Source organism: Lates calcarifer, linkage group LG20, assembly GCF_001640805.2.
Source record: "Lates calcarifer isolate ASB-BC8 linkage group LG20, TLL_Latcal_v3, whole genome shotgun sequence".
NCBI lineage: Eukaryota > Metazoa > Chordata > Actinopteri > Centropomidae > Lates > Lates calcarifer.
Window position 1 is genome coordinate 23,351,042 of NC_066852.1, and position 22,419 is coordinate 23,373,460.

The 22,419-nt window shown below is 35.8% G+C and overlaps 1 protein-coding gene and 1 long non-coding RNA gene across 3 annotated transcripts in view; both read right to left on the reverse strand.

Moving 5' to 3' along the window:
* Positions 1-8,777: 8,777 nt before the first annotated feature.
* LOC108879164 (uncharacterized) lies at positions 8,778-13,459 on the reverse strand. Its single transcript, XR_001960295.2, has 4 exons — positions 13,252-13,459; positions 11,955-12,022; positions 10,405-10,473; positions 8,778-9,049 (listed from the first exon to the last, which is right to left on the reverse strand). It is a non-coding gene; the product is annotated as an uncharacterized LOC108879164 (long non-coding RNA).
* Positions 13,460-13,981: 522 nt separating this feature from the next.
* Positions 13,982-22,419, reverse strand: part of LOC108879165 (glutamate receptor 4) — a 97,638-nt gene continuing 89,200 nt past the window's right edge. The window contains exons 14-16 of one of the 2 annotated variants that reach the window (XM_018670366.1): positions 20,248-20,362; positions 18,567-18,704; positions 13,982-16,018 (exon numbers count right to left, since the gene is read on the reverse strand). In XM_018670366.1, the coding sequence (XP_018525882.1) occupies positions 15,854-16,018; positions 18,567-18,704; positions 20,248-20,362 (418 nt within the window). In that variant the 3' untranslated portion in view covers positions 13,982-15,853. Of the gene's footprint in view, positions 16,019-18,566; positions 18,705-20,247; positions 20,363-20,967; positions 21,083-22,419 lie in introns of both variants that reach the window. The other variant, XM_018670365.1, reaches the window with a different exon arrangement.

Consider the following 22,419-nt stretch of genomic DNA (forward strand, 5'->3'; position numbering starts at 1 on the left):
AAAAATGTCATAGTATAGCAGGGCATGAAAAACACTCAAAAACTGTCTAAAAATGTCATAGTATAGTAAACCGTCAAAAATGCTCAAAAAATGTCATAGTATAATAAGACATGAAAAATGGCCTAAAAATGTCATAGTATAGCAAGGCATGAAAAACACTCAAAAACTGTCTAAAAATGTCATAGTATAATAAGACATGAAAAACGGCCAAAAAATGTCTAAAAATGTCATAGTATAGCAGGGCATGAAAAACACTCAAAAACTGTCTAAAAATGTCATAGTATAATAAGACATGAAAAATGGCCTAAAAATGTCATAGTATAGCAGGGCGTCAAAAATGCTCAAAAAATGTCATAGTATAATAAGACATGAAAAATGGTCAAAAAATGTCATAGTATAATAAGGCATGAAAAATGGCCTAAAAATGTCATAGTATAGCAGGGCGTCAAAAAACTGTCTAAAAATGTCATAGTATAATAAGACATGAAAAAATGTCATAGTATAATAAGGCGCCAAAAATACTCAAAAAATGTCATAGTATAGTAAACCGTCAAAAATACTCAAAAAATGTCATAGTATAGTAAAACGTCAAAAAACAATCAAAAAATGTCATAGTATAGCAAGGCATGAAAAACACTCAAAAAATGTCATAGTATAGTATGGCATGAAAAACACTCAAAAACTGTCTAAAAATGTCTAGTATAATAAGACATGAAAAATGGTCTAAAAATGTCATAGTATAGCAAGGCATCAGAAATTCTCAAAAAATTTCATAGTATAGTAAACCGTCAAAATACTCAAAAAATGTCATAGTATAGTTATGGCATGAAAAACACTCAAAAACTGTCTAAAAATGTCATAGTATAGCAGGGCGTCAAAAACTGTCTAAAAATGTCATAGTATAATAAGACATGAAAAATGGCCTAAAAATGTCATAGTATAGCAGGGCGTCAAAAACTGTCTAAAAATGTCATAGTATAGCAAGGCATGAAAAACGCTCAAAAACTGTCTAAAAATGTCATAGTATAATAAGGCATGAAAAACACTCAAAAACTGTCTAAAAATGTCATAGTATAATAAGACATGAAAAATGGCCTAAAAATGTCATAGTATAGCAGGGCATGAAAAAATGTCATAGTATAATAAGGCGCCAAAAATACTCAAAAAATGTCATAGTATAGTAAAACGTCAAAAACGCTCAAAAAATGTCATAGTATAGCAAGGCATGAAAAACACTCAAAAAATGTCATAGTATAGTAAGGCATGAAAAAATGTCATAGTATAATAAGGCATGAAAAATGGCCTAAAAATGTCATAGTATAGCAGGGCGTCAAAAACTGTCTAAAAATGTCATAGTATAATAAGGCGCCAAAAATACTCAAAAAATGTCATAGTATAGTAAAACGTCAAAAACAATCAAAAAATGTCATAGTATAGCAAGGCATGAAAAACAATCAAAAAATGTCATAGTATAGCAAGGCACCAGAAACACTCAAAAACTGCCTAAAGATGTCATAGTATAATAAGACATGAAAAACGGCCAAAAAATGTCATAGTATAGTAGGGCGTCAAAAACTGTCTAAAAATGTCATAGTATAGCAGGGCATGAAAAACACTCAAAAACTGTCTAAAAATGTCATAGTATAATAAGACATGAAAAACGGCCAAAAAATGTCATAGTATAGTAGGGCGTCAAAAACTGTCTAAAAATGTCATAGTATAGCAGGGCATGAAAAACACTCAAAAACTGTCTAAAAATGTCATAGTATAATAAGACATGAAAAATGGCCTAAAAATGTCATAGTATAGCAGGGCATGAAAAAATGTCATAGTATAATAAGGCGCCAAAAATACTCAAAAAATGTCATAGTATAGTAAACTGTCAAAAATACTCAAAAAATGTAATAGTATAGTAAAACGTCAAAAACGCTCCAAAAATGTCATAGTATAGTAGGGCGTCAAAAACTGTCTAAAAATGTCATAGTATAGCAGGGCATGAAAAACACTCAAAAACTGTCTAAAAATGTCATAGTATAGCAAGGCATGAAAAACACTCAAAAAATGTAATAGTATAGTAAAACGTCAAAAACGCTCCAAAAATGTCATAGTATAGTAGGGCGTCAAAAACTGTCTAAAAATGTCATAGTATAGCAGGGCATGAAAAACACTCAAAAACTGTCTAAAAATGTCATAGTATAGTAAACCGTCAAAAATGCTCAAAAAATGTCATAGTATAATAAGACATGAAAAATGGCCTAAAAATGTCATAGTATAGCAAGGCATGAAAAACACTCAAAAACTGTCTAAAAATGTCATAGTATAATAAGACATGAAAAACGGCCAAAAAATGTCATAGTATAGTAGGGCGTCAAAAACTGTCTAAAAATGTCATAGTATAGCAGGGCATGAAAAACACTCAAAAACTGTCTAAAAATGTCATAGTATAATAAGGCATGAAAAATGGCCTAAAAATGTCATAGTATAGCAGGGCGTCAAAAACTGTCTAAAAATGTCATAGTATAATAAGACATGAAAAAATGTCATAGTATAATAAGGCGCCAAAAATACTCAAAAAATGTCATAGTATAGTAAACCGTCAAAAATACTCAAAAAATGTCATAGTATAGTAAAACGTCAAAAACAATCAAAAAATGTCATAGTATAGCAAGGCATGAAAAACACTCAAAAAATGTCATAGTATAGTATGGCATGAAAAACACTCAAAAACTGTCTAAAAATGTCTAGTATAATAAGACATGAAAAATGGTCTAAAAATGTCATAGTATAGCAAGGCATCAGAAATTCTCAAAAAATTTCATAGTATAGTAAACCGTCAAAAATACTCAAAAAATGTCATAGTATAGTATGGCATGAAAAACACTCAAAAACTGTCTAAAAATGTCATAGTATAGCAGGGCGTCAAAAACTGTCTAAAAATGTCATAGTATAATAAGACATGAAAAATGGCCTAAAAATGTCATAGTATAGCAGGGCGTCAAAAACTGTCTAAAAATGTCATAGTATAGCAAGGCATGAAAAACGCTCAAAAACTGTCTAAAAATGTCATAGTATAATAAGGCATGAAAAACACTCAAAAACTGTCTAAAAATGTCATAGTATAATAAGACATGAAAAATGGCCTAAAAATGTCATAGTATAGCAGGGCATGAAAAAATGTCATAGTATAATAAGGCGCCAAAAATACTCAAAAAATGTCATAGTATAGTAAAACGTCAAAAACGCTCAAAAAATGTCATAGTATAGCAAGGCATGAAAAACACTCAAAAAATGTCATAGTATAGTAAGGCATGAAAAAATGTCATAGTATAATAAGGCATGAAAAATGGCCTAAAAATGTCATAGTATAGCAGGGCGTCAAAAACTGTCTAAAAATGTCATAGTATAATAAGGCGCCAAAAATACTCAAAAAATGTCATAGTATAGTAAAACGTCAAAAACAATCAAAAAATGTCATAGTATAGCAAGGCACCAGAAACACTCAAAAACTGCCTAAAGATGTCATAGTATAATAAGACATGAAAAACGGCCAAAAAATGTCATAGTATAGTAGGGCGTCAAAAACTGTCTAAAAATGTCATAGTATAGCAGGGCATGAAAAACACTCAAAAACTGTCTAAAAATGTCATAGTATAATAAGACATGAAAAACGGCCAAAAAATGTCATAGTATAGTAGGGCGTCAAAAACTGTCTAAAAATGTCATAGTATAGCAGGGCATGAAAAACACTCAAAAACTGTCTAAAAATGTCATAGTATAATAAGACATGAAAAATGGCCTAAAAATGTCATAGTATAGTAGGGCGTCAAAAATGCTCAAAAAATGTCATAGTATAATAAGACATGAAAAATGGTCAAAAAATGTCATAGTATAATAAGGCATGAAAAATGGCCTAAAAATGTCATAGTATAGCAGGGCGTCAAAAACTGTCTAAAAATGTCATAGTATAATAAGACATGAAAAAATGTCATAGTATAATAAGGCGCCAAAAATACTCAAAAAATGTCATAGTATAGTAAACCGTCAAAAATACTCAAAAAATGTCATAGTATAGTAAAACGTCAAAAACAATCAAAAAATGTCATAGTATAGCAAGGCATGAAAAACACTCAAAAAATGTCATAGTATAGTATGGCATGAAAAACACTCAAAAACTGTCTAAAAATGTCTAGTATAATAAGACATGAAAAATGGTCTAAAAATGTCATAGTATAGCAAGGCATCAGAAATTCTCAAAAAATTTCATAGTATAGTAAACCGTCAAAAATACTCAAAAAATGTCATAGTATAGTATGGCATGAAAAACACTCAAAAACTGTCTAAAAATGTCATAGTATAGCAGGGCGTCAAAAACTGTCTAAAAATGTCATAGTATAATAAGACATGAAAAATGGCCTAAAAATGTCATAGTATAGCAGGGCGTCAAAAACTGTCTAAAAATGTCATAGTATAGCAAGGCATGAAAAACGCTCAAAAACTGTCTAAAAATGTCATAGTATAATAAGGCATGAAAAACACTCAAAAACTGTCTAAAAATGTCATAGTATAATAAGACATGAAAAATGGCCTAAAAATGTCATAGTATAGCAGGGCATGAAAAAATGTCATAGTATAATAAGGCGCCAAAAATACTCAAAAAATGTCATAGTATAGTAAAACGTCAAAAACGCTCAAAAAATGTCATAGTATAGCAAGGCATGAAAAACACTCAAAAAATGTCATAGTATAGTAAGGCATGAAAAAATGTCATAGTATAATAAGGCATGAAAAATGGCCTAAAAATGTCATAGTATAGCAGGGCGTCAAAAACTGTCTAAAAATGTCATAGTATAATAAGGCGCCAAAAATACTCAAAAAATGTCATAGTATAGTAAAACGTCAAAAACAATCAAAAAATGTCATAGTATAGCAAGGCATGAAAAACAATCAAAAAATGTCATAGTATAGCAAGGCACCAGAAACACTCAAAAACTGCCTAAAGATGTCATAGTATAATAAGACATGAAAAACGGCCAAAAAATGTCATAGTATAGTAGGGCGTCAAAAACTGTCTAAAAATGTCATAGTATAGCAGGGCATGAAAAACACTCAAAAACTGTCTAAAAATGTCATAGTATAATAAGACATGAAAAACGGCCAAAAAATGTCATAGTATAGTAGGGCGTCAAAAACTGTCTAAAAATGTCATAGTATAGCAGGGCATGAAAAACACTCAAAAACTGTCTAAAAATGTCATAGTATAGTAAACCGTCAAAAATGCTCAAAAAATGTCATAGTATAATAAGACATGAAAAATGGCCTAAAAATGTCATAGTATAGCAGGGCGTCAAAAACTGTCTAAAAATGTCATAGTATAATAAGACATGAAAAATGGCCTAAAAATGTCATAGTATAGCAGGGCGTCAAAAACTGTCTAAAAATGTCATAGTATAATAAGGCGCCAAAAATACTCAAAAAATGTCATAGTGTAGCAAGGCATCAGAAATTCTCAAAAAATTTCATAGTATAGTAAACCGTCAAAAATACTCAAAAAATGTCATAGTATAGTATGGCATGAAAAACACTCAAAAAATGTAATAGTATAGTAAAACGTCAAAAACGCTCAAAAAATGTCATAGTATAGTAGGGCGTCAAAAACTGTCTAAAAATGTCATAGTATAATAAGACATGAAAAATGGCCTAAAAATGTCATAGTATAGCAGGGCATGAAAAACACTCAAAAACTGTCTAAAAATGTCATAGTATAATAAGACATGAAAAATGGCCTAAAAATGTCATAGTATAGCAGGGCATGAAAAAATGTCATAGTATAATAAGGCGCCAAAAATACTCAAAAAATGTCATAGTATAGTAAACTGTCAAAAATACTCAAAAAATGTCATAGTATAGTAAAACGTCAAAAACGCTCAAAAAATGTCATAGTATAGTATGGCATGAAAAACACTCAAAAACTGTCAAAAAATGTCATAGTATAGCAAGGCATGAAAAACACTCAAAAAATGTAATAGTATAGTAAAACGTCAAAAACGCTCCAAAAATGTCATAGTATAGTAGGGCGTCAAAAACTGTCTAAAAATGTCATAGTATAGCAGGGCATGAAAAACACTCAAAAACTGTCTAAAAATGTCATAGTATAGCAAGGCATGAAAAACACTCAAAAAATGTAATAGTATAGTAAAACGTCAAAAACGCTCCAAAAATGTCATAGTATAGTAGGGCGTCAAAAACTGTCTAAAAATGTCATAGTATAGCAGGGCATGAAAAACACTCAAAAACTGTCTAAAAATGTCATAGTATAGTAAACCGTCAAAAATGCTCAAAAAATGTCATAGTATAATAAGACATGAAAAATGGCCTAAAAATGTCATAGTATAGCAAGGCATGAAAAACACTCAAAAACTGTCTAAAAATGTCATAGTATAATAAGACATGAAAAACGGCCAAAAAATGTCATAGTATAGTAGGGCGTCAAAAACTGTCTAAAAATGTCATAGTATAGCAGGGCATGAAAAACACTCAAAAACTGTCTAAAAATGTCATAGTATAATAAGGCATGAAAAATGGCCTAAAAATGTCATAGTATAGCAGGGCGTCAAAAACTGTCTAAAAATGTCATAGTATAATAAGACATGAAAAAATGTCATAGTATAATAAGGCGCCAAAAATACTCAAAAAATGTCATAGTATAGTAAACCGTCAAAAATACTCAAAAAATGTCATAGTATAGTAAAACGTCAAAAACAATCAAAAAATGTCATAGTATAGCAAGGCATGAAAAACACTCAAAAAATGTCATAGTATAGTATGGCATGAAAAACACTCAAAAACTGTCTAAAAATGTCTAGTATAATAAGACATGAAAAATGGTCTAAAAATGTCATAGTATAGCAAGGCATCAGAAATTCTCAAAAAATTTCATAGTATAGTAAACCGTCAAAAATACTCAAAAAATGTCATAGTATAGTATGGCATGAAAAACACTCAAAAACTGTCTAAAAATGTCATAGTATAGCAGGGCGTCAAAAACTGTCTAAAAATGTCATAGTATAATAAGACATGAAAAATGGCCTAAAAATGTCATAGTATAGCAGGGCGTCAAAAACTGTCTAAAAATGTCATAGTATAGCAAGGCATGAAAAACGCTCAAAAACTGTCTAAAAATGTCATAGTATAATAAGGCATGAAAAACACTCAAAAACTGTCTAAAAATGTCATAGTATAATAAGACATGAAAAATGGCCTAAAAATGTCATAGTATAGCAGGGCATGAAAAAATGTCATAGTATAATAAGGCGCCAAAAATACTCAAAAAATGTCATAGTATAGTAAAACGTCAAAAACGCTCAAAAAATGTCATAGTATAGCAAGGCATGAAAAACACTCAAAAAATGTCATAGTATAGTAAGGCATGAAAAAATGTCATAGTATAATAAGGCATGAAAAATGGCCTAAAAATGTCATAGTATAGCAGGGCGTCAAAAACTGTCTAAAAATGTCATAGTATAATAAGGCGCCAAAAATACTCAAAAAATGTCATAGTATAGTAAAACGTCAAAAACAATCAAAAAATGTCATAGTATAGCAAGGCACCAGAAACACTCAAAAACTGCCTAAAGATGTCATAGTATAATAAGACATGAAAAACGGCCAAAAAATGTCATAGTATAGTAGGGCGTCAAAAACTGTCTAAAAATGTCATAGTATAGCAGGGCATGAAAAACACTCAAAAACTGTCTAAAAATGTCATAGTATAATAAGACATGAAAAACGGCCTAAAAATGTCATAGTATAGCAGGGCATGAAAAACACCCAAAAACTGTCTAAAAATGTCATAGTATAGCAGGGCATGAAAAACACTCAAAAACTGTCTAAAAATGTCATAGTATAGTAAACTGTCAAAAATACTCAAAAAATGTCATAGTATAGTAAAACGTCAAAAACAATCAAAAAATGTCATAGTATAATAAGACATGAAAAATGGCCTAAAAATGTCATAGTATAGCAGGGCATGAAAAACACCCAAAAACTGTCTAAAAATGTCATAGTATAGCAGGGCATGAAAAACACTCAAAAACTGTCTAAAAATGTCATAGTATAGTAAACTGTCAAAAATACTCAAAAAATGTCATAGTATAGTAAAACGTCAAAAACACTCAAAAAATGTCATAGTATAGTAAACTGTCAAAAATACTCAAAAAATGTCATAGTATAGTATGGCATGAAAAACACTCAAAAACTGTCTAAAAATGTCATAGTATAGCAGGGCGTCAAAAACTGTCTAAAAATGTCATAGTATAGCAGGGCATGAAAAACACTCAAAAACTGTCTAAAAATGTCATAGTATAATAAGACATGAAAAAATGTCATAGTATAGTAAAACGTCAAAAACAATCAAAAAATGTCATAGTATAATAAGGCGCCAAAAATACTCAAAAAATGTCATAGTATAGTAAAACGTCAAAAACAATCAAAAAATGTCATAGTATAATAAGACATGAAAAATGGCCTAAAAATGTCATAGTATAGCAGGGCATGAAAAAATGTCATAGTATAATAAGGCGCCAAAAATACTCAAAAAATGTCATAGTATATAGTAAGAGAGAGAGTAATGTCAAATTGATATTTCTGTTAAGTGTTGGGAGAAGCTTGGTTTTCAATGTTTTCTGTTTTCCAGGTGAAGTCAAAGAAAGAACTGGAGTCACTAAAGGTGAAGGAGAATATTTTTATATAAACAATTTATTAAAACAGAAATAGGAAAGAAAAGTTTAAGAGGTAACACAAACCATGTAATATGATATGAGAAATATAAAATTTATGTGTAATTTCTAAAAGTAATGTTTAACAATAGTAGTAAGAGTAGAATAATTAAAAGTAAATAAAGTTGTCAGAGCGATCTAAAAGTAAACTACAGAAGTAATAAGAAAATTTTGTAACAATGTTAAAAAGAGTTCAGGACAGTTTTGATTAACATGTTTTTCTCTGCAGGAGGACAAGAAGACAACAATGAAGAGGACTCGATGAAGTTCAGGACCTGAAGTGGATGAAAGAAAACAGCAGAGACATGAAGCTGTTAATGAGACAGATGAACTTTAAACACCAGACTGATAGAAGACCTGCTGCATCTTACTGCTGTCAACAGCGTCAGTCTCCTGTTTATATGGTGACTCTTTGTTTCAGCTCTCCACCTGCATTTGACCACTAGGAGCTTTGTTTTATTCTCCCACCAAACACATGATGTAGCTGTAAGGATATTTTCTAACATGTCTGTTTTAAGCATCTTTTAAGAACATTTAACTGCTTCATGAAAATGTTCTTAAAAAAATGCTTAAAACAGACATGTTAGAAAATATGCTTACAGCTACATCATGTGTGGTGGGAGAATAAAACAAAGCACCTCCTAGTGGTCAAACAGCTGTCATTATCTCTGCTGTGGTTTGTTAAATGTCTGGAATAAAATCATTAAAGTTTCTTATTTATCATTAAAGTTTCTCTATTTTATGTGATTGTTACTGAAAAGATTGAAATCCTACACAACTATCTGTATAATAATCTAAGTATCACTGCAAGTAATTACCTCTAAGATTAGATTACTCATGAATACTTCTATGAGTATGAACTTCTTCAATATTACTAATACAATTACTTTTATTACTACTTTCATTATCACAGACTATTTTTTTTAGTAGCTACATGGATTCAAAGGTTTTACTATTACTATTTACTTGTATTGTTGATTACTTCTGTTATTACAATATGCTCTTTCGTCTGTGCTATTGCTCATTACATCTATTATTATTAATTTCTTTTTTTAAATTACTGATTACTTTTATAACTTATTAGTGATAATGTTTTTAATGCTTTTTTTTGGCAACTTCATTGTGGAAAAATACTAAATATTAATCAAAATTAAAGTACAGCAGCTCAGTAGTTTTAACTCAAACTAATCACATATTATTTCTAAATACTTAAAGATTACTTCTGTTGTGACTGATTACTTTTGTGAATACTTCTATCATTCTATTACAGACTACTTTAGTATTTTTTATTTTAGTTTTAGTCTATTACTTTTATTGTTACCTTATTACTTCTAAAATTACTATATACATATTTAGTTTTACTACTATTGCTGATTACTTCTACATTATTATTAATGATTACTTTTATTACTATTTCTCTCACTTCTATTATTCTAGATTACTTCTATAACTTAGATTATCACTGATAGTTACTTACTGCAGCTACATTGTGCAAAAATACTAATTCGTATTAATTAAAGCTGATTAAGTCCCTAAGTGATTTTCTTCCAGACAACAGGTTTTAACTGTCAAACTGCAGCTGAGATAATGACAGAGAGAGAGAAACTGAAAAGAATAAACGAACACTGACCTTCTGAAAATGTCTTCATGTCTGTCTCTTCTTCGTGAGCTGAAGTATTTGCTGGTTCAAGTTTGAGTCCTGAAATAAAAAACAACCAAGCAACTTTTAAACCATCAGAATAAAAGCACTGGTCAAAAGGTGAAAAGTAAGCACCGTCTAATTATTGACATATCAATTCAACATTTTTTTTCATATGAACTATAAATGCATTAATGATACATAGACAAAAAACATGTACTGTTTTAATCTAAAGGAAAAATTAGTGAAAAATCTACATGAATGATTTTCTCCTTAATGAGGGAGAAAATAAAGAAATCCTTCACTTTTTAATTGCACTGTGCAATAAAAAATAATCATCACAAAATATCACTGGTTGAACAAGACTTGTGAAGTCATTTGAACAGTTATTTGCTCAACAGCCTTAAGTCAGGATGAAGCTTCTAACCAGCTTTAGGGGATGGGGATTAGGATTTTATTGTTATCCAGCCAGACCCTGATCAGTCCGGCTCAGATTGTTACTGGTTCTTTTTCATTACTAAAAAACTGACTTTTTAAATTCAGCATTTTTTAAAAGAATAAGTTCAGAACAGGAGAATTGAGTCATATTTTACATACAACTAATTAATATTTCTAGAGCAGCAACAGTCATGTTCACAGCAGTAAAATCATTGTAAACTCAATATCTCACTGGAAAGAAATCTAATAGGCGCCGCTTTGTCTTTTCAAAGTTTACAGGAATTTGCCAGATTTTAAGGTTAGTGACAAACTATTCAGTTAGACAGCTTTCGTTTTAGCTTTTAGCGCTGTTAGTCGGGAGATTGCAGACAACGCTGCTTTTCTAAATCCTTGTAGAAAAGTGTGATTTGAAAATAAAAGGTAAAGGCCAGTACATTTTACTTTTATTGCACCTGGACAGAGAAGCAGTGCGAATGTAAATGATTTGGGCTGCCACAACCCGACCCTAGAACAGGGTTTGGGAACATATTTGCAAGTCACATTGTCTCCAAAAATGGTCACAAAATACTACTAATTGGTCGCAGTCTGGAGCCCTGCAAAACACTGTAGTGAGAACCTCCAAGTGGTCAAACTTATGTTGTCTGGAACAAATTCATTAAAGGTTTCTTACTTAACTTTCTGAATTGAATGTTTAATCCTTCTTTTAAACATAATTAATTTGTACCTGCAAATCATCATATTAAGAAAATGTTTACATCAATGAGAAAATTACCAGTTATTTTTCTATGTTACGTGCTTGCTACCGGAAGAATCTCAGATTTTATATTAATATGACATGAACAATATGACAAATATAGATTAAATCTTAAACTGTGTCCTAATTCCTACAGTCTTTCAGTATAATAATCTATGTGCAACCTTGGTCTGTCAGTAGCAAATAAAGCCAGGTAAAAAGGTTTTATATTAACACCATGGAAAATGATTAATAGTAATTGTAACTTTAAAATTCAGCATCTTGGACTTTGTTCCAGACAACAGGTTTTAAACTGCAGCTGACATGACGACAGAGGGAAACTGAAGGATTGAAAACAATAAACACTGACCTGTTAATCTTCATGTCTCTGCCTCTCTCCTCTGTGAGCTGAGGTGTTGCCTGGTTGAAGTTTGAGTCCTGTGGACGAAATCAGAAACAACAGACACTAATTAAAAAAAAAAAAAAAACAGTAAACTGTTTAAAATCTAGTTTTTAAGTTTGTGCTTGTGTATCAAGTCCTCACACACAAATTATTCATCACTAATATACACAACAGGAGATCTATGGAGCATGAGTTTTACCTGCAATATATTCCAGGAAATGGACAAAAACACTGACCACAAGGCGATATAAAACGACCACGGATGGCCAGGAATAGACACAACATTACAGAAGAAACACAAAGAAACAACTGAGTCACAAAATGATCACACATCACAATAAAAAAATGGCCACAAAGAAAAGTTAAATGTACACAACGGACACACAAATCCACATCGAGAGCAAAGCTGACCATAAACAGATGTATAACAGCCAGGTAGAGAAGCACGAGATGCTAAACGGCCACAAACTGATTTACAATGATGAGGATGAAACACAAAATTACAAAGATAGACTACCAAGAGATGTCCATGTGTTATCCTCCACGTTAGGGGCACACAACTTACGTCAGGGACACTTTAGTCACAAAAACAAACAAACGCAACAACAAAGATTGAAAACATTAGTTAGCTTGTTCAACAAAACCACTCCTAGGTTTGTTTTAGCATCCAGAATTTTTATTTCTTACTCCCTATTTTCACTATTTAAAAGCTTCAATCCTTCCTTTAAATGTTTAGTTATAATGTGATGATTTCTACCAGTATCCTCACCTCATACATTGTGGAGGTGCACAGAGTTAAAAGCCAGTTTTCAAGTCTGTGTTTAACACAAAACTGTGCTCAATCAAGTATCAAGTCACCACAAACACATTTCTTATTTCTAATGTACACAACAGGGGATCAGTGGATGGCGCAGAGGCTTAGGGGGTCTTCACCTGCAATCTATCCTGGAAATACACAATAAGACTAACGGCAAGCAGACACAAAACGACCATAGATGACCAGGAATGAAAAGGAAAGGACACGAGACACTGAACTGCCTCAAACCTACATATATACAAAAAGCTGACCATAAACAGATGTATAACAACCAAGCAAATGACCACAAAGGGACACAAAATGATCACAACCACTCCACCCACGTTAGGACCCATGTCAGGGACACTATAATAACACAAACCCACGCAAAATAAACGACAGAAAATTGAAATACAAAAGATGCTAATGCTAACGCTAGCTGCTAGTCTGTTAGCTCGTTAGTCTTACCGCAGTTGTGTTCAGCGTCCAGCCACACTCGTCTTCGACAAAAAACAGCTCCAAAGCTTGTTTTAGCATCCAGATGTCTTCAGGAATTAAGTTTCTTACAGTAGCAACAAACCGGCGAGACAAAGCGACTACTCAAAGGTTGCTTTTACTCGGTGTTTTCATTCGGTTTTCCGACATTGTTTGTCCACCACTCTGCTCTCCCCGCCATCATGACCGATGACGACATACGTATGGACCAGTGACGACCCACGCCGGCGACGTTGGCATACAAGACGCTGATTGGTCGGCGGATTCTGCTCCGCCTATTTCTTTTCTGATTGGTCAAAACAGTTCGAAGTGAAAATTTAAAATTGCTGAGAGAAAAGCTCTAGAATGGATACTAGAACGATTTATTGGTGATTATGTGTAATCCCTAAAATGATTATAGAAAGTACTATCACGGAAAGGTAAAGTACCAAAGGACAGTACTGTTGATGCCAGAAAATATATACTATGTAAAGCGTTTACAGTATTATTAGTAGGGCCAGAGCAACCGAAAACAAAAGGCAGGAGAGAGAAAAATCAAAAAAGACCAAAGCAAAAACAGAACAAATTAGAAAAAAGCAAGTCTAAGCCAGATGTTAAAGTATACAGAGTTTCATGATAGTCTGGCACTTACTGACATGTTTTGGTAGCATGGGTTAAACATAACCTCAAACATGCTTCTTTTGTCAAATAATGACACTTCACATTGCAATTTGAAATTTGTTTTTACTTAAAAAAGATCAAAATAAAGTTGTACAATTGAACCAAAATAAGACGCCATATTACACTTCAGCTCTAAAGACGGATGGCAGGACAAAAAAAAAAAAAAACATGACCTGAAATATTTCAGCTGGTTTTTCTCTGCTGCAAACTTCCCTGACCAGCCACAACATGTGTGAGGGGACGAAGTGGATGAGAAACTGGGAATAAACGATACATTTACCAGCACTGTCGTTTGGCTGGTGTCGCTGAAGATGTGGCGTCTTATATCCTATTGCAGATTGTCCTTTTTTTGTTTTTTTTTTCCAAAAAGAGATGAGGACACTTCAGTCAGCGAGACTGGAGCAAATACATTTCTGCTACAGGGTGTCCAGCCTCCCCAGAGGATCCACAGTGTTTCAATAAGGAAGGGCTCTACTCATTGTTCTACATACAAACAGTGGCTTCATCAGCTCAGGTCTGGAAATATCATAGACACTTCAAATAACATATAGTGAGAATGAAAGAAATGGCCTTTTTTCAGTTTCCCATCATCGTTTCGACTCATGTCTCCACACACATAATGGCCTAAAAGATCTACCCAGACAGTACTTGACTGTCGACATTTAAAACCAGGAGACAGACGGGTTCTTTTTAATTTCTCAGTACAAAAAATAGATCAAAGAATGAAAAAAATAGTTATATTCTGACTGCAGAAACTTGATTTATAAAGCTCTACTCGTGAGCAACTCTCTGGGTCTACGTCTGCACAGTGAGGGTTGTGGTTTAAGGATTGGGGGTGGATCTAGTTAACATTCATTGTTGAATATATTTATTAATTTGTATGTAACAGGTATCAGAGTATTTGGGCAGTTGATACCTCTTCACATTTAGAGTTTGAATGTTCCTATATAATACAGTTTAAGGATTCAACATGTAACAAATTTCAACATTGCCTTCCACACATCTCCTCCTTCGAGTGGCATCGTCTTTTTCATTATTGCGATGAATAAAATCTTTAAAGATGATTTACAAAAAAACAACTCTGTCTGTCCACTACAGTATCTGCTATGTACATCTGTTTAAAAAGCAAGCATGTTACACAGTCATCCCTATGTACAGCTAGATTTTTCATTTTTCTTTTTCACGGAATATACATATTTACTTATTTTCACAGTTTTCTATGTTTGCTCATATATTCAATATCAATAGATTTCGTTGTTGTTATTATGAATACAAATATTTTTTCTCGTATCTTCACGGCACTGGGCTACAACTCTCCCAGTGTCAACTCGTTGATATCTAGTGAGATTGTTGTCTCTTGAATGCTGTTCATGTCTGTGTAGCAAATACTGTTCAGTTTGAAAACAATCTTGATTGTGGTTCAGTTTTTGCCAATTCACAGCAATCCAAAAAAAAGCACAGTTTTGAGTTTCAAGTTTACAGTTTTCTGGTCTTCATCTTTATCATATATCATGATATTTTTCAGTTTTCCTCCTCCGCTGTTTATCTTTCATCACTGGAGTTTTGTAAAGGTTGAGCGGCTCCAGTGGATTCCCTTTTGATTCAAAAACATAAGCTTCCGTGTGGCCACACAGTAAAAAGTAAAAAGAAAATTGAGATTGTTGCCTCTTGACTGCCTCTGGTTTCCACAGACTTCAGAGAGAAATCATCGAGCCACAACAATTCTTAACCTCCAACAGTGGGATTTGTTGTTTGCTCCACTGTCTGTCCTGTCTCGCCCACTGGAGTTGACCCCGTTGTGTGAGTGTGAATCCTGTTTCTTTGTGATTAGCTTCTGGTTGTTTGCGTGGGCAGGCTGAATACTGTCTTGTTTTCTGTTATTATTGGAATAAGGCACTTGAGAGGTTTTTGGTTTTCACGGGAGCTCAGAGGAGACCAGGGCGAGGCCGGAGCTCTGGCGGAGGGGAGGCCCGGTGTGAACGGCCTTGGGACAGTCGGGCGTCAACACCCGTCCGTTCTCCCCAACGCTGCCTGTGATGGACAGACGGGCCTTGTTCCTCATGGCTTCAGTAAATGTTAGCTGAGGAGAGAAATGAAAAGACAGGTTCGTGTTCGGAGCAGGTGAAAGTTAAGACAAAGTGCACGTTTGCAGATTGGAGTTTTAGGATGTGTTCAGGCCAAATGTGTCTAAACATGATCATCAATCAAGATACAAAGCTTACAATCAATTCGTAGCACAGAAAACAAATCAGTGAGGCGCACTGCAGTTCAGTGTTGTCCAGCAGGGGGCAGTATAGACCTGCCACAACTAAAGACACTGCACTGTCATTAGTTTTTTCTTTTTTGAGATTTTTTTTTAGACACATGGTGAAATGAGTAACAACCAACTGTCCAATCACAGTTAGGGTTTGTCGCAGTGGGCGGGACTTAATGTTGCTGTTTTATCAGCAGATCTCAGCAGTTATTTTATCAAGTATAATATTATTATAATCAATCGTGCTGACGACAAGAGATACGAAAATAAAACTCAGGGTGTATTAAAACCTAGTTTCCCATTAGATCAAAATAAATATGATGTGGAGACTTTTCACACTTGTGTTTTGGTTGTTTGGGGACTAATTCTAGCTACAGGGCAGCTGTTGCTAATGCTGATTGCTAATGCTGAAGCCCAGTAAAAAAGGATGCATATCTATGTTCCCTGGGTCCTAACTTCCCCATGCAAATATTATGTTAGCATACACAAACTCTCCTATTGTATTTGGCTCAAATTTAAGTTAAAATATTTCATAAATATTATTCAGTAAACTTCCAAATGTCCTGCGCACTTTAGCATTGTTAGCTAACATTACTTCTCTCTTGTGTAAAACTAAAACTCCAATCTGCTTCATGTAAAAACAACAGGTAGAAAAGTTTCACAATAAAGTATAACTGTACATTTAAAAAATATATATATACAGCAGTGTAGCAACCACAGAGTCAGAAAACACCTTTCATAGCCATTCGCTACAGTATCAAGCCAGCCCCATAACATACTACATGTAAATTCATTAGCGACAGAATTATTACACAGTGAGTAATAGTTGCAGGCAGTGGGACAGGGAAGCTGACTAAGCAACAGTCAAGCTAATGAAGAGTTCGTGCTGAAGTGCTGATGGGGGACACATAACCACGCTGGACAGATATACACCGAGTGAGAAAAGATATCTGAAAGTCTAGTGGTCAGGGACCTGGGGGAAATATCCGGAGAAAACAGCTCACATCAATAACATCAGCTCACCTCCAGGGATGCATCACTTACATTTACTTTAGCCTTACAAGATATAGTGTTTAAATATAAGCTTTATTATATATTGCTTCCTGTGTGCTCAGGGCTGGTTTCTGATTAAATTTGTTCTGTGGTTGTACATTGATGGTCTATTGTAACTGACAGACTTGAGACAGTAATGTCCCTGAGCTACAGCATGTACTATTCATGTTTGTGTGTGTGTGTGTGTGTGTGTTTGTGTTTAGGCCCTCACAAACTTACAAATAACTTTTGATGGTTCACTATGACAAAACAAGGCACTGGAGTTTCAGAAGGTAAGAGTAGACATTACATGGACGAATGTTCTGCAGTTTGATGAAATGTCCTCACAAGTGTAGACATGTGTGTACAAGTAAGACATTGGTCCTCATTTAACATGCCTTTCCTGCCTGTTAACACACCCTGAGTCCAGTGGAAAAGCACCACAGCGTTAACAGTCGTACATTTTTGTCAAATCTAGAGCAGCATGGTGACTTTGAATAATTTCCACTCGGGCCAAATGTGTTATTAAGATGAGAAATGTTTTCTAAAACTGTTCTGATTTCTATGCCAATGAGATTTTCATAACTTTTTTAGTCTTTGTAAACTCACATTTTCATGCTCACATTTATTCTCACTGACTCCAATTCTATTCAAATGGCAATTTCTGATAAGGGTGATCAATCACGTTATTTATTATACATTTCCAACATCATTTAATTTATTTGAGAATCAGAAACGAATGTTATCTTCCCACTGAGCTCAGAATGAGTAATACATTTTTGATTTTGGCAGGAAAATGGGTCACCTGGTATGCTCGCTTGATAAATGAGGGCCAACGTCTGCAGCCACACAAGCTGTGAAGCAGTAGAGGCGACGTCATGTCTGAGGATGACTCATTGCTTCCTGTCACATTGAGAAAAAGCTCAAACGCAGACCAGGACGTCACATGACCACATAGTGAGCGGATAAGACAGAGAAGTGGGAAGCGTCTTGCCACTGGTCACGACAGTCACTCAGCATGGCAAAGCTAGCACGGGGATATGATAGGTTTCACTTACAGTCTCTGTGCAGGGAGCTAGTGAGGGGGGGAGCAAAGGCTTGGGTGGACCTTCTACGAAAACCCCAACTACATCTTATCAGCTTCCCCATCGCTGCCATACCCATTGAAAACCTCGCTAAACTCGGCTAAGTTCTGGATGCTGGGGCTGGGCCTCGGACTCTGGCTTTGGCTCTGGCTAGGCTCGGGGCTATGGCGGGGGCTGCCTGTGTGGCAGGGGTAGCAGTGGTGGTGGGGATGGTGGTAATGGGGGTGTTGGGACGGGGATTGGGACTGGGCCTCCACCTTCATTCTCTTGGCCTCGTTGCGCGACTTGTAGCAGAATTCGATGAGGGCCACCAGCATGGCCAGGCCCAGGCCCCCGACGAGGATGTAGAAGACCCCCGCCACGTTGCTCAGGCTGAGGGCCTGGGACGACTTGTCCTGTAGCCGGCGGGGAGAGGAGCAAACACAAAAATCAACGCTAGTTTTAGCACTGGAAGCATCAAGTTTATACACATCTATACACAAATAACACAGGTCAGTATGAGAAAAAATCTCACATCAACTTCACATCATGCATGCACACACACACACACAAACACACACACACATCTGCTCACACTCACACAGCACTTCACTTTTCACTGCTCTACCTCTAAACTCTCAGTCTACTGGTGCACAAATTAAAGGGTCAGTTCACGAAAATGACAAAAAAGCATATGTTTCTTCTACGTGTTGACGTGCAGATCGTTTGGTTTTATTTACCCAGATTTCGCAGCATGAACCTCTGAGATTTTTTACAGAGGGTTACCAGACAATGTCCCACTTACTCTGGATAATCCACAAAGCACACAGCGATTTCATGTAACGGCACGACAACTATCGTGAGTTTATTTCATGTCACACTGTGAGAGATGGGTCTATTAAAATCTGTATCAGGCTACAAATCTACAGTGTAAGTGTCCTACAAACTTCCCTCTCTGTTTTGCCCTCATTGGGGTTTTTCCTTTCTCCTAAACCTTCTTTCAGGACCAGTGTTTGTGTTGTTGATCAAAGATTTTACCTTCGGCTCAGACAGCCCAAAACCACAGTGTAAAAGGCCTTTAAACCACTTTCCCAACAAAACCTGCTGACAGCGTGTTCTGTGAGTTATCCAAAGCAACGACGACACTGTTGCTAAAGAGAAGCTGCTCTTGATGTTTAAAGACTATAATTAAAACTATCTGCATGGCCACGTGATAAAATATGGTTTTTGTATTTTGGATGAACTGGCCCTTTAATTTTCCTCCGTACCTCGACAGGCTGCTCTGACATTCACCTCTTAACCCCCTTTATTTAAATGTATGCAGATGATCTCTCTGAGCTCTGACTCTTGCTCCTCCCTGTCGTTTATCTCCCTCCGATAAATCACCTACATCCTTAAGGGGTGTTCAACTTATGACCTCGACACAAATGACTGTCTGTCATGCTTAGTCTCATTTGCAGGTGATGGCGTGTGTGTGTGTGTGTGTCCTGTGTTTGAGGATCTGATTAGGAGGACATGACTGATGTGGACGGTGCATGCTGCTTTGTTTAAAAAAATGTGGCAGCTCTCTCCATGCTCCAGTGCATCAACAACGTGGATCAGTCTTCAGTGTGCGACTACAGCTGAGGCATCTAGTGTGACATACAGTAACGTATGAACATGCCCTGGGACCATCTCTGGTGACATCCAATGTGAGTGTGAGCCTTCATCTGCAGTTGCAACACATAGCTTAGCTGCTGTAAAACTGTTAGCGCTGCGCCATGCCTTGTTTCTGTCATGCTGTATCCCTCAGGCTACGCCTTAAGTCTCTACCTGCGTGTCTGTCACTCGCTCTTTTCTATGTGTGTGTGCGTCATATCAGCCAGCCTGCTGTAATAACAGAACAGTACTGCCAGCGTTACACAAGTGTGCATAGAGACAAAGAGAGGAGGGGAGGCTCCAGGGCTGGTGGAGACTGACCTTACTTCCCGAGTCCTTGGGTCCACACTCCCCTTTATCGTACCACCATTTGTTTTTCAGTTTGTCTAAGACTCCTGCTTCACTCAGTTTCAATACGGCAAGGTTTACAGGCGTTCTTCAAATCACGGGGGGACGGGGAAGGGTGGGGTGGGGAAAATAACATAAATAACATCATAGGACATGTTATTTTATGTTATTCAATCAGAAGAAGCCCAACAAGAGCAGCTCAGTACTCTTCACAAAGTGACGAAGCCGGGAAGGAGCCCCACTGATGCTACATGTCTCTTTGCTCGTTGGTCGAGATACTTGTTTGCAGGGTTGGGTTTATTGGGAGAAGTTAAGGGGCAGAGCTAACAGACATATATGCATGGGGACCCGGCTGCATCGCTTTTCTGGAACAGGCGCATACTGCCGGGACCTTTATTACAACAAGTATGAGGGCGAGTACTGTCAACCCAAAACTATTGGCTCAGATGCACTTTATGATGGCACTACTACCTTTAATGATGCTTCAGGCCAAACTTTACTTTAAGTCACTATCATTGCTCCACACAGCAAATATTTTTGCTTCGACAGTACCCGCTCTCCTCTCCTCGCCTTTTTATATCCAGCTGCGTTCCCTCATGTGCATCGACCCGGCAGATGCTCCTGTTACCAGCAAAACACATTTCTCTTTTACCCGCATCAAGGTCACATGGGCATAGCGACATAGCGGCTAACCTTCTCGCCACCGCCTCCGCTGCCACACTCTCCTTTGTCGTACCACCACTTGTTTTTCAATTTGTCCAACAGGCCTTGCTCATTGAGTTTTAACACTGCCAGGTTAACTGCACTTCTTGAAAACGATAAAACATATTTGGTGAGAGGGGGTGAGTATGCTGTCCAATTTGGGGAGGGAAGGAAGAGAAGGGGATGGGGGATGGAGGGGGGAGGGAGGAGTAGCAGTAAGAGAGGGACAAGGGTGGAAAAGTGCGTTAATGCTCTAAACGGTTACATCCCATCCCAGGACCCAAATACACACCGAACACAAATCTCTCTCCTTTAATGTGCCGTCCTAAAATCAGTTTACAGATTAATATTATGTGTTAATAAGTTTACACTGGTGTTTGCCTGATATTAAGGATCAATACTTGTTTTTTAAATTAAAAATCTGACGTCTAAAAATGAGGAAAATAATGCAAACTCAATCATTGTGTGTGTGTGATTTAAAACCCTTTTACAGTGTTTTCTCTTTAAAATGAATCAGCTACAACATTAAAAAGTTGATGGTCAAGTTAACATTGCTTTGCTTGAAATGGTCGTGAGCCAAAAAGGAAGACAAAGGAAGACAAAACACTGAATTTATCTTACTGTAAAAACTATTAGTTAACTGTTACTGAATCATTTTCTACCCCAGCAAGGATAAAAAAACATATGGGAAAACAATACTTAATTGAGCCTTCCTTTGGCACAAAAACATTTAAAACATTAAATATTGGCACAACGTGTTGGCAATCAGCACCGTCAGTCTCAGAGCTTTTTCAAATAATTTGGACCTGCTCTACACGTGTATATAATGTATGTATGACAGCCAATTCAAAGCTCACAGGATTTCTGAGCATTAAGCTGTTCTGGAAAATCAACATTCACTTGCATAAAATGTCTATGAACAGCTGTTTAAAATAAGAGAGCATCGTAATTTCATGGGTTCTTTTGTAGGCTGCAGTCGTGATGTGTGATGATAGCGGAGACGGGGAGAGATTTGCCTCAGCGTGCATTCTGATCCTTTTAATTTATTTGTATCATTATGAAAAAACCAAAATAAAACAGTCAGTAATGGAGATGGATCAGAAACACGAAGCAACACAGCTGATATTACAGTTAAAGCTGATGACGTTGTTTTGCGGAGCCATCTGAAATGAACAGCCTTGACCAACTTTCCTGCCTGCTCCTCGTGTTGGCTGGTGTGTTTCCTCGCTGATATCTGGACAAGTGACTGACAGAAGATGATAATCCCCCAAAACAACGAGATGGAGGGCCCCCCCCCCCCCAGGAGGACGGGACTACCGTGATCTGTCAGGGACTCTTCCTGGTCAAAAGCAGTGGCTGAAAACTGGCACCAGCTTGGGCTGCGAAACAAACCGGTAGCTGCTCTGCTCGGATTCAGGCTCGGAGTGGACAGAGGAATTTACA